The 18414-nt window shown below is 44.7% G+C and overlaps 1 protein-coding gene across 1 annotated transcript in view; it reads right to left on the bottom strand.

Moving 5' to 3' along the window:
* CACNB3 (calcium voltage-gated channel auxiliary subunit beta 3) overlaps positions 1-18058 on the bottom strand; it is a 403977-nt gene extending 385919 nt beyond the window's left edge. Inside the window, exon 1 of the mRNA XM_075336926.1 lies at positions 17888-18058. Within this exon, the coding sequence (XP_075193041.1) occupies positions 17888-17926 (39 nt within the window). The 5' untranslated portion in view covers positions 17927-18058. The remainder of the gene's footprint in view (positions 1-17887) is intronic.
* Positions 18059-18414: the final 356 nt, after the last annotated feature.

Below are 18414 nucleotides of genomic sequence, written 5' to 3'. Positions count from 1 at the left end.
ATCAGAACGCAATAGTGTTCTCATTGCTAACCAATCGTTGCAGAGAGGGGGCGCGGAAATGGCGACGTAACTACACACTATTATTCTCAGCGCCAACCAATGGGTGCAGAAGGGGCGTGGAAACGGCGACGCAACAACACGCCTTCGTGCATCTCATCTAGGTCGTCAACGAAATCGTAAATAGGGTGTCAAACATACAGATTCATGCAGCCCAGCAGGACTCCAACGAGCCAAAAATGGCCCAAGCTGTTCGGCATCGATCAGCGATTTCGCAGCAGGGGGTGAATCGTTGGTACGTGTCAAACATGACGAGATCGCAATTGAAGTCGTTCTTGCGTCACAGAAACTGTGACGTAGTAACGATCTCGTTTTACGATCTCGTTATGTGTGAAGTGGCCTTAAGGGTGCATCATTGTCAGCGCAAACGATCTGTTGACATTTGAATGAAATTAAATATTAGGGCAAGGAGACCCAGCAGGACCCTACTGCTGACACAGAGACATTAAAAAGCTAGACTGCAGTTTGCCAAAATGTATGCGAGTATGTCAAAATCTTTATGTGAAAGTGTCTTGTGGACGGATGAGACCAAGATAGAGCTTTTTGGTAAAGCACATCATTCTACTGTTTACCGAAAATGGAATGTTGTCTACAAATAAAAGAACACAGTACCTACAGTAAAATAAGGTGGAGATTCCAACATGTTTTGGGGTTGTTCTGCTGCCTTGACTTTGTGCAAGGCATCATGAAATCTGAAGATTGACAAAGAAGTCTAGGTTGCAATATAGTGCCCAATATCAGAAAGTTGGGTTACGTCCTAGGTAATGGTCTTCCAGCAGGACAATGACCCAAAACATACTTCAAGAAGCCCCCAGAAATGAATGGAAACAAAGCGTTGGAGAGTGCTGAAATGACCAGCAATGTGTCCGGATTAAAATTCCATTAAACACCTGTGGAGAGATCTTAAAAATGCTGTTGGGAGAAGGCACCATTCAAATATGAGAGATCTGGAACAGTTTGCAAAAGAAGAGTGGTAAAAAATTCCATTTGAGAGGCGTAAGAAACTGGTTGATTGTTATAGGAAGCAATTGATTCCAGTTAGTTATTCCAAAAGGTGTGCAACCATATATTAAGTTGAGTTTGCCGACAATTTTGTCTGGCCCATTTTGGAGTTTTGTGTGAAATTATGTCCAGTTTGCCTTTTTTTCTCATTTTTTTTGTGTGTTGCTCTAACACACACAGAGGAAATAAGTGCATAACAAAATGTGTAATTTCAACAGTTGTCTGGGAGAAATACCATAATTTTCATTTTATAAGACACACCAAATTTGGAGGGAAAAAAGGTAAAAAAAAAAATATGGGGTCCGTTTTATAATCTGGTGGTGTCTTACCAGGGAGAGGGGGCAGCAGCGGAGCGGGGGTCACAGGAGGCAGGGGCGGTACTGGAGTACTGCAAGTAGTAATGAGGGGAGCCCAGATACTCACTGCGGGTGCTGCTCGGTGCGGGGCTGGTGACGCCACTCTGCTCTGTACGGGGTCAGTGACGCCGCTCTTCTCTGTGTGGGACCGGTGACGCCGGTCTGCTTTGTGCGGGGCCTGTGACGCTGCTCTGCTCTTTGTGTGGCCTGTTACGTGGCTCTGCTCTGTGCGCCCTGCCAGCGACGCAGCTTCTGTGTGTGGGGAGCGGTGAGTCACCAGCCATTCTAAAGATGTTGGCGGTCGGCGGTGAGCACTTCAAATAATGGCGGTCGGAGTCGGTGCATGCACAGATGACAGCTTGAGCTGAGAGCTCCATCTGCGCACGCGCTGACCCTAGGCACCATTATTTGAAACCCTTACGACCGACATCTTCAGAATGACCGCACGCCGAATGGAGCAGGTGAGCGCTGAGCAGAACGGAGCAGGCGAGCGCCGAGCAGAATGGAGCAGGCGAGCGCTGGGCAGAATGGAGCAGCCGTGCACAGAGCAGAGTGGCCCCACACACAGCAGAGCGGCGCCACCCGATGCACAGAACAGCGTCGCACAGACCAGCAGCGCCGGCAGCACACCACATAGTATTATCCTTGTCTCCTTTGACCCTTCTGCACATCCCCCGGTAAGCTACATTTGGATTTTAAGACGCACCCCTCATTTTCCTCCCAAAGTATTGGGAGGAAAAGTGCGTCTTATAACCTGAAAAATATGGTACTTCATTTTCTGGAGCAATTTCTAGGGTGCCTACGCTTTTGGCTATGACTGTATATATATAAAATGTAATATAATGTAAGAAAATTGAAACATTGCATTTCTTCAAAACTAAAAGAATTTCTTTTCGGAATGTGGACACTGTATATACAGTACCTAATACATACATTCTAGAACAATTGAAAGGGTACCAACACTTTCAGCCAGAGTTTCCTGATATTAGTCTCTTATTACCGGTATGCTCACAGCAAACGATGGATTAACCAGCAGAGAGAAAAAGAGGGTTTAACCAGCAGGTCTGACAGTTTGTATAAATCACAAGTATGTCCAAAGATGAATGCAGCAAAGTGATCCATGTCCAAGTATCAGTTCACTATCTTTACTGCAGACAGATGATGGGTTAACCAACACGTATTTAGGAGCAGAATGTACTAATTGTAAAAATCACAGGAGTCTGAGGAGAAGACAACAACAGAATAGAATGTATGGTGGGGAACTCCAAACAGCAACCAGACACAATACAATCTCAATTTTCAGACACAGGGGTTTATCCAGGTGGGCCTTTAAAGTCTTTGGGAGATAATGTGACTGAGGAAAGCTGCACCACTTATAAAACCTGACATAATGCAGGACAATAGAAGAAAAGTATGGAATTCAGCCCAGAAGACAAGGTAGGCGAGCAAAGCTTATGATGACCGCTGCTGTATTCATGTACTAATATTGGGTCTAATGATATATTCATGCAATGAAGATTGGTCTGGTGCTGCATTCATTGACTGAATATGGTTTTGGTGCTGTATTTATGTACTTATGACAGTTTTGGTGGATACTGATAATGATTTTGGAGCTGAAATTATGTACTGATGAAGGTTCTTGTACTGCATTCATGTACTGATGTTAGTCCTTGTGTTGCATTCAGGTGTTGAAGATTATTGTGGTGCTGTATTCATGTACTGATGACTGTTAGGTTATATGCGCACGCTGCAGTTTTTTCTGCACACAAACCATAACCAAAACTGCAACCAAAACTGTGCCTTGTCAAAACGTGTCTGGAAATGTAAAAAAACCCGCTTGTAATGATGGTGTGTTTTTGCCACGATTTTGTTAATGCGTTTTTTAAAGGAGAAATAAAATATGATAGGATAATTGATAGATAGCTAGAATACATAGATAGAAAAAATAGATAGAAAGGATAGATAGATATATAGCTCGATAGAACATATAGAATAGATAGACAGAACATATAGAATAGATAATAAGACAGAACAGAATAGATAGAAAGAAATAACAGAATGGCTCAATAGAGGGATAGTTAGCTTGGCCAGCTGTTTTTTTTTTAATTTCTCTTGGTAAAAAAATGACGTGGGGTCCCCCCGTTTTTCATATCCAGCAGAGGAGCAGCAGCAACTGCAGGCTGCGACCCTCAGCTGCCTGCTGTACCTTGGCTGGTTATGAAAAAGAGAGGGGATCCCACACTTTTTTTTAATTATTTGATTTATTTAAAAAAAAAAAAATATATATGGCGCAGGGTCCCCCTATTTTTCTAAAACCAGCCAAGGTACAGCAGACAACTGGGGGCTAATATTATTAGGGTGGGAAGGCCCATCGTTATTTGGCCCTTTCCAACCTAACAATAGTAGCTATAGCTGTCCCAGAAGTGGCGCATCCATAAGATGCACCAACTGGCACTGGACCCAGCTCTTCCCAATTGCCCTGGTGCGGTGGCAATCGAGGTAATAAGGAGTTAATAGCAGCCCATAGCTGCCACTAAGTCCTAGATTAGTAATGGCAGTCGTCCATGACGTGGATAGCAAAGAGAATTTGATTAAAGGTTGCAATGCAGAATAGTCCAAATGACCACCATGACTAATCTGTAAGTGAAAGTAAATAAACACAAACACCCTAAAAATCCTTTATTTGGAATAAAATACAAAAAGCCCCCTCTTTCACCACTTATTAACCGCCCAAACACCCTTGCAGGTCCGTCGTAATCCACAATCCCATGATGCTTCTAGCACTGCTACATCTGACGTTCACATTGAGAGCCAAAGAACAAGACTGCTCGCTGTGAGTGTAGACAGAGCCGCGTGATCAGAATAAATTTAGGTGAACTATTGATGTCACAGTTGCGGGACCCGCAATACTGCGTGTGTCGCAGCAGTGATGTCACGGATTTATCGCTGTGAGGTTCACGCTGTGATTGAAGTGAGCCACGCGAACAGCGGTGACATCACTCAGATGAGTCCTCCAACCGCAGCTCACTTCAGTCACTGCCTGATTTGTGTTCACAGGTAGAGGCACCGCTAATCACGCAGCTCCCTTCAGTCACCCAGGCGATTTGCTGTCACAGGTGGAGGACTCCACTGTGGCTGCGGATAACCTGAGTGACGTCACCGCCGATAGCGCAACTCACTTCAGTTGCTGTGTGGAGCTCACAGCGGGCAGTCTTGTTCTATTGCTCTCGCTGTGTGCATCAGATGTAGCAGTGCAAGAAGCATTGTGGGACCTTATGTGGATTACATCGGACCTGGAATGGTGTTTGGGGTGTTAATAAAGTGGTGAAAGAGGGCGTTTTTTTGTCTTTTATTCCAAATAAAGGATTTTTTGGGTGTTTGTGCTTATTTACTTTCACTTACAGATTAGTAGTGGGGGGTGTCTCATAGACACCCGCCATGACTAATCTAGGATTTAGTGGCAGCTATGGGCTGACATTAACTCTTTATTGCCCCGATTGACACCACAGCAGGATAATTGGGAAGAGCCGGATAAAGTCCTGGGACTGTCGCATCTAATGGAAGCGGCAATTCCGGATGGCTGTTGGCTGATATTTTTAGGCTGGGGGCTCCTAATAACATGGGTCTCCCCAGCCTGAGAATACCAGCCCTTAGCTGTGAGGCTTTATGTTGACTGGTTATCAATTGGGGAGGACCAACCACCATTTTTTTAAAATTACTTATTTATTTTCCTGTAAAATATAGACCCATCCACTGGCGGCTGTGATTGGTTGCAGTCAGACAGCTGTCACTCAGCATGGGGATACGTCTGACTGCAACCAATCACAGACGCTGGGGAGTGGGGAAGCAGTGAATATGTACAGTTAGGGCCAGAAATATTTGGACAGTGACACAAGTTTTCTTATTTTAGCTGTTTACAAAAACATGTTCAGAAATACAATTATATATATAATATGGGCTGAAAGTGCACACTCCCAGCTGCAATATGAGAGTTTTCACATCCAAATCGGAGAAAGGGTTTAGGAATCATAGCTCTGTAATGCATAGCCACCTCTTTTTCAAGGGACCAAAAGTAATTGGACAAGGGACTCTAAGGGCTGCAATTAACTCTGAAGGCGTCTCCCTCATTAACCTGTAATCAATGAAGCAGTTAAAAGGTCTGGGGTTGATTACAGGTGTGTGGTTTTGCATTTGGAAGTTGTTGCTGTGACCAGACAACATGCGGTCTAAGGAACTCTCAATTGAGGTGAAGCAGAACATCCTGAGGCTGAAAAAAAAGAAAAAATCCATCAGAGAGATAGCAGACATGCTTGGAGTAGCAAAATCAACAGTCGGGTACATTCTGAGAAAAAAGGAATTGACTGGTGAGCTTGGGAACTCAAAAAGGCCTGGGCGTCCACGGATGACAACAGTGGTGGATGATCGCCGCATACTTTCTTTGGTGAAGAAGAACCCGTTCACAACATCAACTGAAGTCCAGAACACTCTCAGTGAAGTAGGTGTATCTGTCTCTAAGTCAACAGTAAAGAGAAGACTCCATGAAAGTAAATACAAAGGGTTCACATCTAGATGCAAACCATTCATCAATTCCAAAAATAGACAGGCCAGAGTTAAATTTGCTGAAAAACACCTCATGAAGCCAGCTCAGTTCTGGAAAAGTATTCTATGGACAGATGAGACAAAGATCAACCTGTACCAGAATGATGGGAAGAAAAAAGTTTGGAGAAGAAAGGGAACGGCACATGATCCAAGGCACACCACATCCTCTGTAAAACATGGTGGAGGCAACGTGATGGCATGGGCATGCATGGCTTTCAATGGCACTGGGTCACTTGTGTTTATTGATGACATAACAGCAGACAAGAGTAGCCGGATGAATTCTGAAGTGTACCGGGATATACTTTCAGCCGGACGGCGCTTCATAGTACAGATGGACAATGACCCCAAGCATACAGCCAAAAGCTATCCAGGAGTTCATGAGTGCAAAAAAGTGAAACATTCTGCAATGGCCAAGTCAATCACCAGATCTTAACCCAATTGAGCATGCATTTCACTTGCTCAAATCCAGACTTAAGACGGAAAGACCCACAAACAAGCAAGACCTGAAGGCTGCGGCTGTAAAGGCCTGGCAAAGCATTAAGAAGGAGGAAACCCAGCGTTTGGTGATGTCCATGGGTTCCAGACTTAAGGCAGTGATTGCCTCCAAAGGATTCGCAACAAAATATTGAAAATAAAAATATTTTGTTTGGGTTTGGTTTATTTGTCCAATTACTTTTGACCTCCTAAAATGTGGAGTGTTTGTAAAGAAATGTGTACAATTCCTACAATTTCTATCAGATATTTTTGTTCAAACCTTCAAATTAAACGTTACAATCTGCACTTGATTTCTGTTGTAGAGATTTCATTTCAAATCCAATGTGGTGGCATGCAGAGCCCAACTCGCGAAAATTGTGTCACTGTCCAAATATTTCTGGACCTAACTGTATGAGCCTAATGAGCGGTCAGCTCGGGAAGAACAAAGAGCTGACGCAGGAGCACTGTGACAGCTGCCTCGGTGATCAGTGAGCATGTAGCGCTTGGGGAGAGAGAGAGAGATAGAGAGAGAGACACAGACACAGACACAGACACCGACACCCCAAAATCACTCCAGCATTGATTTTGTCATTTTGAAAATAAGTTTGTGAGTGTGTTTTTGTTAACAAAAATGCGGGTAAAATGTATGCAATCTGGAAACAATCTGTAACCATGCATTTTGCCATCGGTTTTTCAACCCCTCAGTGATTTCAATAAGTGGCAAAAGTTTACAAAAATGCAAGAATGAACATGCTGCTTCTTTTTTGTCACAAAATTTTGTCAAGAAAACTGCTGACTGTGCACAACAAATCTGACTTCTCATAGACTTTGCTGAGAAATCAAACGTCAGAACTTGCTGACAAAAAAAAGCACCAAAAAACGCGACAATAAATGCAGCATGCGCATATAGCCTTACTGATTCATGTACTAATGATGGTTCTGACACTATGTTCATGTACTGATATTGTCAGATGGTGTGCCACATAGCTTCTTTAATAAACTCTTGTGTCTAATACATAAGGGATTATGTAGCGCCGGCGTCTCTGCAAGACCCCGACTTACTACCTCGGCCGGGTTGCGTCTTCCTCTGCACTCCCTCTGCCATCCACCTGTGCTGCTGCTTCCTTCCTCTTCCAGGCCTTGTACATGCTGCACAGGGTTCCCGGGAGTGCACCTAAGACGAGCACACACCAGCCCTCCTCTTAAATGGCTGGCGTGCTATTTCCAGGATATGCCTCTCAGACTATGGCTGAGAGCCACAATGTATTTAAGGCATCTTCCCATTTTAGGAGGTGCCTGCGCAACACCTTCAGTTAGTCAGTCAGTCTGCTACCTAACTAGTTGTCAGGTCCTAAGCTCCTGTTCTGTTATCCCTGTATCCGTCTCCAGTGCCTGACTTCCCTTACCTGTCTATAAATGTTGAACCCACCATTCCTGTTCATACCCACCTGTCCAGCCAGCCTCAGTCAACCCGTCTGTACCTGTCTATACCTGAGTCCATCACCTGTCCTGGGGGTCAGCTGCCACAGTTTCGGTCACTTCCCTGGGAGTGATACCTAGCATCCGCCTATGGTGGGCGCTTAGTTAAGCCCCTCCCACTAAAGGGTAAGCTCGGGTCCCCCTGTGGTCCAGTGTGTACACTAATCCCGCTCACTGCCACTACATTGGTTGTGATTGTTACAGATTACTTCTTCTGTAATTATGTCAGTAGCATTAAACGTTTAGATTTGGTGGGGGACAAAAAGAAGTCTGATCCATCAAGATCTGTTATCTGTGTATTTCCTGTAATCTCATGAAATAATTACATATCACCTCCTATTTTATAAAGACCGGAAGAAGTAATACTATGTGTTATCTGTGGAGTTACATAGGACTGCAGGTCATATCTACTACATTATCTATACTCGGAGAGTTATCAGTGCTATCTGTTGTGTCACATAGGACTACAAGTAATATCTCTCTATACCTATAATTTTGAAATTTGCACTTTAATCAAAAATATCTATTATCATCAGGAGCTCTGGATTTGTAACAAGGAACCGAACAAAAAACAATAACAATTTTTCTTGGTCTTGTTTAGGACTTATTTGTGGTTTTGTATGTGTTTCTCTTCTGTTGTTTTGCCGTTAGATTGTGTGCACTGAGCACTCCATTAACCATCTCCCCTGGGCTGTTAAACTTGAATTTACTATCCACTTAACTATGTGTTCACATTTAACGACCTAATGAGATTTTTAATGTATGAATTAAAATCGTTCATATAGAATCTGAGATTAATATTTATATACAAAGTCATTTTCCATACATCTATTTTCATTTTACAAACTGCAGTTTTTTGCTTAAGAGACAGAATTCCACTGCTCCCCAGAAATCAATCAGAATAAAAAATTCATATTCCCTTTAATGCATCCAATACCAAGAGTAAAGAATATCCATCGCTTTGCCAGACCTGCAGGAGTTTGTACACAGAAATGTTTATGACACCTAAAAGCTTTCTTGTCTGTAGAGTCCCTGGATAATAAACTCCATTTGCACTAGTTCCCAGCAAAGGTCAGTTCTGAGAATGATGTCATTGTGTTAGATTTAGGCTAGATTACACAATGTTTGAGAACAGCACTGACATGATCACAGCTGAGCAGACTGTTCACTGCCAGAGGAGCCAGAGCGCACCATTCTGCCATGTAACCAATGCCATGATCAAATATACCTCTTAATGTGTCCATCAATACATAAAACCACATTCTAATAATAACATTATATGGATACGATCAATATTAGAAAACATTAAAAAGTACATGATCCCAATTCCACCTCCCTGATGCTATACCTTTGTTGAAGGAAACCTATTGCTGTGGTCCATTAATTAATAAGCAGGACCATGCATTTTACCTACTGTGCATCTGCTGTCTCTTATTCTGTCTTTACCTGTCCTGGATTACAAATTAATTAAGTAAAAAAGCAACACAAATCCGGAATTCAACTCAGATTAGGGGAATTTTGTAGCCATCTATTTTAGTTATAGACTATAAGGCCTCCTTCAGACATGCCTTTCACGGATAAAAAAAAAGCTACCCATAATACTCATTATAGTCCTTGGGGATATCAAAGAGCGTCTGCAAAAAAAAAAATGGAGACATGTCTGATTTTTATCCAAAACAAGGATTAAAACCACACATTCGAGTTTATGGGTCCATGGAAAACTTGAACAGTAGACTGATGGCATATTCTTTGTGTTGTCTACCTTTCATTGACAGTTTTCTTGGGAAAGCTTAAAGGGAACCAATTACCAGGATTTTCCTATATAACCTAAAGCCAGCGCTATACTGGCACTATCATGCTGATTCTATATAAACCTTTAGCTAGAAAGACCTGTGCTGATGTCATGCCCATGTGACCAGAAGGGGCGGGGCCTTAGCCAACATAGCAGATACCAGGAAGCAACATTTTTCTGTTGGCCCCTCCCCTTCTGGTCACATGGGTATGACATCAGCATAGGTCCTTCTAGCCACAACCATTAGTAAGACACTTCTGTAATGGAATTAGCAGAAATAAAAGGTAGGGGAAGGAACAATAGATCAGGAGGGGGGAATCAGTATCAAATCCCACCCCAGCTATTAGCTATTTGGCAGCTGCTGACAATCAGAAAGATGCTCATTTTACAAATTTTACTTGCTTGTGTTTCAAAACCTATATATCCGATCTCACAACTAAAGGTATGTATAGAATCAGCCTGATAGTGCCAGTATAGCACTGGCTTTACTTATTATAGGAAAATTCTGGTGATTGGTGAACTTTAAGGAACCTCTATTGTTGTTGTTTTTTGCATACGAGAAAAACAGATGAATCTCTGCTAAAAACTGGCAAATACTGATGCAAATCTGATCCAACATACTGATCACAATCACTACTTTTTTATCTAGGGGAGAAAAATGAATGTCTGAATGAGGCATTACATGGAGGAAACTGCAGAAATCGTTTCCACAGTTGTGTTATTGTATAAAGCCTATCCAATAAATTTTTAGATTTTCTTGCTATCAGCACCACTTTCATTTAGTCCAGGTGTTTTTTTTAAATTAGCAGGAGACTGCAAGAGGGATTCCAGCTATTTTGCTTTGATTTTTACTGAGATTATGTGGAAGGTGAGGTTTTTTCTATTGGTGTTGTGGTGCTGTGCCTGTAGAGTGGTGGGACCTAGAGCCAAGGGGGCTTTGCCTTGCAGCACTGGTGCTAATGGCTCCTGGATTACTCTCCCCGCTGGCCCAGTCACACTAAGAGATTTGCCATGACATGGTAGTGGGATTTATATAAAATGAAAACTAGGCACCCCATTTTTCAAGTTTGTAAATTTTTGCTTATCCACAGTAAGTCAATTTATACTTTTTGGATGAGCAGTCCAAGTTTTTTTCTACACTTATGTTGCTCTGCAAACGTTTATGCTTGATAATCTATGACTTATAGATTATCAAGCATAAACTTTTGCAGAGCAACATAAGTGTAGAAAAATACACTGAAAAAATATCCTTCTAGAAATAGCGTAATATATGATATAATAGTAATATGGTACCAGCATAATTGTTTCCCAAGAGGCAGCTATCCATCCCTCCAAAAAATGTCAAGAAAACAAATAGAAGTAGTGCTAATTAGAGCTTTGACTAGTCAGTGGGAAATTAGTTTCTCCAGACTAGTTAGCCCTCTTTCCATGTTATCATGTCCCTGTGGGCGAGATAACATGGGAAGAGTGCAGACTCGTCTGGGGAAGTAACGCCCCATTGACTTATCAAAGGGCTAATTAGCATATGGGAAGCAGACCTTTTTTTAAACCATTCAGTTAAGTGAATAACATCATACAGGGCTGGTTATCCAGAGAATTTACTCATACAGATGTGCATGCTGCTGGGTTGAAGGCAGAGGGGACCTGACGTCCTTTAACGTCTATGTACTGCTCACTTTCGTGAAAATGAAACATCTGACATCTGCAATTCTTGGCATTACCAGACCACATGCCACTTTCGTTGCGCTGCCCATTATCATCTGACCATTATTTCTCCTGAATTGGGATTAGGTTTCCTCAGTTACCCCGTTCCCAAGTTCTTAAAGCACTTAATCATGTGGTACATGTTGTCTTTAAGGTCTGGATGACTTTGCTCCATAATTTTTCTTTCAAATATTAAATGCTAACAAATAGGGTAGAAGACCAAGTGGTTAAAAGGCAAAGATTTGATGACTTTGTGACTAACTATCATGTACAACATCAAAAAACTTGATCACTGCCCACCATAACTGGTGTTTGACTTGGAGCAATCCATACATAAGCAACTGTAAAAAGGATTTGGGGCTGAGCTGTTACATAGGTACAGATACATCTATCAGTGGGCCCCTAAGCAAAATCTCCAACCATATTAGTCTTCCAATATGGGCCAAATGGACATTTTTTCCCTTCCCACCCTCAGCTCCAGGGCTAGGATGCAACTGCACTGCAGCTCTTGCACACATTATAGTAATCCCCTGGCACCTGGTCTTATAGTACCATGGAAAAGGTATGCAATTGCCAAAAAAATTAAGTAACTAAAGATAATTGTGTATGTACCGCCCCGCGGGCTCGGCTGCGACCGCCGAGCCGCTAGAATCCGTGCTCGTACGGTGGGTGGTGGCTCGAGCTTCTCACGGACCCAGGGGTCAAGTCGCTCTGCAAGTGGGTTGGCGCTACACACAGGGACTTCGGTGAGGGAATGTTCCATGGCCGGGGCCGTGGTGGTTTGGAAGGGGGGTTGTAAGTTCGTGACACCACCCACGGGTTGTGGTGAATAGATGGACACCACCGCTGCCGTTAACTAGGCCTCCCGGGGACGGTGTTGCGCAGCTTGGTGTTGACCCCTCCGTGGGTAGGGGAGTGTTGGTCCCAGGGGCCCGGGGGTAGGTGAGGAGGCGGGGGAGCGTGTGCAGGCGTATGCTGATGCGGTGCGGCGCGGTGCGCGGCCCGAAGGCACTGGTGTACTCACTATGACACAATACACTGGAGTCTCTGATAAACTAAACGGGATGATGAATTGGGCCCGCAGCCGGCTGCAGCTTCTCCCTGAACAGGTTGGTGGTTTCCGCCTTTCTCCTCCACCTTTTTATATGAATGTTTGACTCCTATGCCTAAGCAACGGTAGTCCGCTCCCCAGCTTGCTGGTTGTCAGAAGAGCCCTGTTTGCCCACAGATGCTGGCCCTTGGGTCTCTATGCCTTGGCGGTGGCTTTACCCTGTATGGTTGGGCTGTTGTTTTCTAACGGGTCTTGTGTGGGATAGGTCCTTAAGTCCAGTCCTCAATCAGTTGATTTGACTCGGCCCTGTCGGTTCGGGACTTTGTACTGGGTCTGAGTACCCCTCCTGGTGCTCCGGTTTCCAATCGGTTCCCCGGTTCGGTACCAGCGGGCCACCGCCCGACCCCGGTCCCTACGGTTCCACCGGCTGTAATCCCAGCTCCTGCAGGCGGCCACCACCATCTGCCTCCTTGCCAGAGGTGACTGCACTCCGACCAAGCCACCTGAGTAGACTATTGGCAGGCCTGGTCACAGGTCTACCCTTGAACTCCACCTCTCTCCTTCACTGTCAAGACTCATCTACTTGTGCACTAGAACTAGAACTTCTGTGTCTTTCCCGCCTCCAGGCCTGTGAACTCCTCGGTGGGCAGAGCCAACCGCCTGGCTCCGCCCCCCTGGTGTGGACATCAAACCTGGAGGGTGGTGACAAGGTTTTTAAGTTTAGCTGCTGTCACCTTTTCAGGGAGGGGGTGTGTGTGCATGGGACTACCTGGGACGACCTAACTAGTCCAGGGCGTCACATGTACTTTTGTAGTAACAGAGATATTGGCCCATTACAGCCATAATGTATGGACTTTTCTATATAAGAGTTCATACAAATACTACTATATTGCTTTGCCATTAACCTGTCTGGTTCTGGTAAAGATATACTAACAAATGTTACTTGCTGACTGATTGATAGCTATGATATCCTGATGCACTTTTACCCTATGTTAGTAAATCACCATACAGTATATATTGCCATGCTATTATTACTCTGCATGTGCCTCATTTCTTGGAAGACAGTTTGATGCTCTAGGGCACATTACTATCTGAGATGGACAGAAATACCATTGGACAACAGACAAATAACAATCAATATGCCATTAGAAAGGTATCAAGTTACTTAGGATGCACTCCTAAGTAAAAAGATAAAAATATCGAAGGAGAAATATTGGCAAATAAATTTAGCCAAATAATTTTATATGCTTGCAGTAAATCAGATCCACTGCACTTAAAAGCAGGAGTGTTCTGCTATATGATAGAGCGTGTATATATCTATATATATAATTGCCTTATTCTGTCTGTCTGTCTGTCTGTCTGTCTGTCTGTCTGTCTGTCATGCTCCAAAATTGTGTCCTTACGGTGACACAAAGCTGATTGGCCGCTGGGCTCGCCATGGCCCCGCCCCCCCACACGGATTGGCCGCTCGCCCAGGCTGCGCCCCCACACGGATTGGCCAGCCGCTCGCCCAGGCTCCGCCCCCCCCACAGATTGGCCTCTCGCCCCGGCACCCCTGCAGGCATTGGCAATTCGGCCACGCCACGCCCCGCCCCCCTCACGCAATGCACGTTAGCTCTGGCCCCACCCCCTCCCTCCTCCCGCGCATTTCTCGAACTGACACGGCTGTCACGGAGGTGAGTACGGTACTCCCTGCCCACCCACCCCCCCCCCCTCCCCCCCCCGCCCCCGCCCCCGCCCCCGCTCGCACAGGACTGGTGTGGATACGTTGCTAACCATGCTCGCATGGTTACAAGCGCTGTCACGGAGGTGAGTACTGTACTCCCTCCCCCCCCCCCCCCTCCCCCCCCCCGGCCCCCGCTCGCACGGCAGTGGTGGGAGTGGTGTGGATACGTTGGTATCAAGCCCATCAAGGTCCTGCTGCGCCAGAAGATCCACACGCACACACACAAACATACACACACACATCAGATCACACTCACACTCACTCTTACACACACCTCACACACACCTCACACACACCTCACATCGCATCCACATACTCACAACATCCTGGGATATCGCTTGCTTCTCGGCGGCGAAAATGTGCTGTTGTGATCTTCCAGGACCTGACGGAGGATCACATGGCCAGAAGCATGTGATATCCCCGGATGTTGTGAGTATGAGCGCGTAAGTGCGATATCGTCAGTGTCTGTGTGTGTGAGTGGATGCGATCGGGTGTGTGTGAGTGGATGCGATCGGGTGTGTGTGAGTGGATGCGATCGGGTGTGTGTGAGTGGATGCGATCGGGTGTGTGTGAGTGGATGCGATCGGGTGTGTGTGAGTGGATGCGATCGGGTGTGTGTGAGTGTATGCGATCGGGTGTGTGTGAGTGTATGCGATCGGGTGTGTGTGAGTGGATGCGATCGGGTGTGTGTGTGAGTTGATGCGATCGGGTGTGTGTGTGAGTGGATGCGATCGGGTGTGTGTGTGAGTGGATGCGATCGGGTGTGTGTGTGAGTGGATGCGATCGGGTGTGTGTGTGAGTGGATGCGATCGGGTGTGTGTGTGAGTGGATGCGATCGGGTGTGTGAGTGTCGGCAGAGGACCAGGCCGTGCTGGAGGAGGCTGGGAGCAGAGAGGCTGATCATGGGGAAGAGGGGAATGCTGATGCTGAAGGAGGCTGGGATGGGAAGGCTGGGAGGAAGGAGGCTGGGACGAGAGAGGCTGATCCTCAGGAAGGCTGAGGAGGGGAGGCTGATGCTGAGGGAAGCTGGAAGGAGAGAGGCTGAGCAAACGTGCTCCATCCGCCATACTGCGCACTCCCCATCGTGCTGCATCCCCCATGCTGCGCACTCCCAAACGTGGTCCATCCGCCATGCTGCGCACTCCCAAACGTGGTCCATCCGCCATGCTGCGCACTCCCAAACGTGCTCCATCCGCCATGCTGCGCACTCCCAAACGTGCTCCATCCGCCATACTGCGCACTGGAGCACGTTTGGGAGTGCGCAGCATGGCGGATGGAGCACGTTTGAGAATGCGCAGCATGGCGGATGGAGCACGTTTGGGAGTGCGCAGCATGGCGGATGGAGCACGTTTGGGAGTGCGCAGCATGCCGGATGGTGCACGATCGGGAGTGCGCAGTATGGCGGATGGAGCACGTTTGGGAGTGCGCAGCATGGCGGATGGAGCACGTTTAGAAGTGCGCAGCATGGCGGATGGACCACGTTTGGGAGTGCGCAGCATGGCGGATGGAGCACGTTTAGGAGTGCGCAGCATGGCGGATGGAGCACGTTTGCAAGTGCGCAGCATGGCGGGTGGAGCACGATGGGAGGTGCACACCTCCCCCCAACACACACACACACGCGCACTGCACAACACACACACACTAGGAATCACAAACAACGCCCTACACAGACACCCACACAGACAACGCTGCACACACAAATATACGCACATACTGCACAACACACACATTGCTCAAAACATACCTCCCCCAAAACACACCACACCCACACAAACCGCACAACACACACACACACACACAACGCTACAGACACACAGCGCTCCACAAACAACGCAACACACGCAACACACATACAACACCGCTCTCACCCCCCGCGACACTCAGAACATGTACAGCGCCCTACACAAACACTTGGTAACTACACACAACAACATCTATATATATATATATATATAACAAAAATCATACATGAACTACACAATACGTAAATTCTAGAATACCCGATGCGTAGAATCGGGCCACCTTCTAGTATATATATATATATATATATATATAGCGAGAGAGAAAGAGAGAGAGAAAAAAAAGGAAAGACAAATAAGGACTGAGATAGAAAGAGAGATCGTGAGACAGAGGGAGTGAGAGAAAGAGAGGAAGTGAGAAAGAAAGCGAGAGAGAAAGAGGGAGTGAGAGAAAGAAAGAGAAAAAGTGAGAGAAAGAAAGAGGGAGTGAGAGAAAGAAAGAGGAAAAGTGAGAGAGAGGAAGAGGGAGTGAGAAAGAAAGGAGAGAGAAAGAGGGAGTGAAAATGAGGGAAAAAGAGTGAGAAAGGTAAAAAAAGAGGGGTGAAAGAGGGAATTAGAGACAGAGAGAAAAAAGGGAGAGAGAGATAGAGGGAGAAAGGTTGAACAAAAAGAGAGAAAGAAAGAGAGAAAAATAAAAACCAAAAGAAAGAGTAAAGAGAGAAAGGAACGAAAGAAAAAAAAAGAGATAGAGAAAGAGAGAGGAAAGAGAGAAAGGTGGAGAGAGAGGGGGAAGAAAGAAAGAAATAAAGAAAGAAAGAAAGTGAGAGACAGAGAGAGATTGCCTGCTATAGTGATGTTATTTCCATGGCTTGGATTTACAATACTGAATAAACACAGTTGACATCAGATCAAACGTTTCTTAGACATTGATTGAAGAATATTTGTTACAACAAAATGGAATTTGCTTAATATTTTTCTTGTTTTAGTAAATATGTGTAATATGAATACATTGGCGATTAAACTATACAATCAAGTGACATAGGTAAATGTACCTAGCAGTACTAAAACATAATTAGACAATACATAAATATATGCAATATTATTGGCTATCATATTATTCACAGGTCCAGAAAACTACCTAAACCCCATCACATCTTATTTTTCTACAAAGGAATATCTTTTCCTTTTGCAGCATCCTGAGTTCTGTCTAGGGACTGAATAGGCCGGATGTTGTAGGACAGCAGGTGTCTGCTGACAGGTATAGGATATACACAGGCAAGAGGAAATCCCGCAGCCCACCAGGGCATTATCGATCCTTCTGCCTTGAAGGCAGTGAATCCCATTACATTATTTAAGATCATTGTTATTTTTGTTTTCCCTTCAATAATGCCGATATTTCCTAAATATTATTAAAAACTGCTTGAACACTTAGCTACATTGATAATATGTTATAAATGGCTAATTCATAATGTACATAATGTAAAAGTCCAGAAGTAGCATACCTAATGAATGTGTGTATAGAATAAAAAAAGAGAAGGAAAATCATCACTTAAATAAGCAGAATAAACAGAATATATTATGTCTATATAGAATGATCTGTAGAAAAGAATCAAAATAAGAAAATAAAATAAGAGAAAGCTGACAAGAAAGGATATAAGGAATAATAAGAAATAAGCAAGTTTCATAACTGCCCGTTTCAACGATATTTTACCCAAAACTGCCGATCCGCACCCTAATTCCAACAAATAAATATATATATCGCACATATTCTTATTTAACCCTACAAGGAAACAAAGCTAAATTCAGAGTTTGGTACTTACAATTCTAAGTATCCATTCAAGCAGCAGATAAATCGTGGTCAATCATCTTGTTACAATCTTATTACAACCCCTAAAAGCAACATTTTACCTCGTTTAACAGGAACACACTGGAATTAGAAAGCGACATGCAAGTAGGATGCTTCCTTGCTGGAGAGCAGATGAGGAGCACTTGGCCGCCACAGCTCAGATCCCAGCACACAGAGCTTCTGCAAGCTCAGCCCACAGCATTTGGGTCTTACAGGACTTTCCAGCAGACCTGCCCACATGATTCCAGCATCATCATCACCACACTGACTTCAATCTATGATGTTTAATGGATGAACAGAAAAAAAAATCCCTGACTGCCAATGTTTCCGAACTGCAAAGATATTCTAATTTTTTTTAGCTACTTCAAAGCATATTGTGAGCGGCCTGTACAGCAGGGAGCAGGGGCGAAGTGGAGGTAACTGATCTGCTCGCTCTATGTGGAGATGTGTAAGAAGCAGATGAGGTAAATTAGAGATTTCCCTAGAATAGATGCAGCGTGGGAGTGAAGCAGGATCAGAATATTAAATGCAAAAAGGGAAATATTACAAATAAACTTTATATTTTCTGCATCTGGTAGGACAGCAACTG

Source organism: Anomaloglossus baeobatrachus, chromosome 2, assembly GCF_048569485.1.
Source record: "Anomaloglossus baeobatrachus isolate aAnoBae1 chromosome 2, aAnoBae1.hap1, whole genome shotgun sequence".
Classification (NCBI taxonomy): domain Eukaryota; kingdom Metazoa; phylum Chordata; class Amphibia; order Anura; family Aromobatidae; genus Anomaloglossus; species Anomaloglossus baeobatrachus.
The sequence above is the reverse complement of the archived record's forward strand: the minus strand, read 5'-3'. Positions and strand labels throughout refer to the sequence as shown.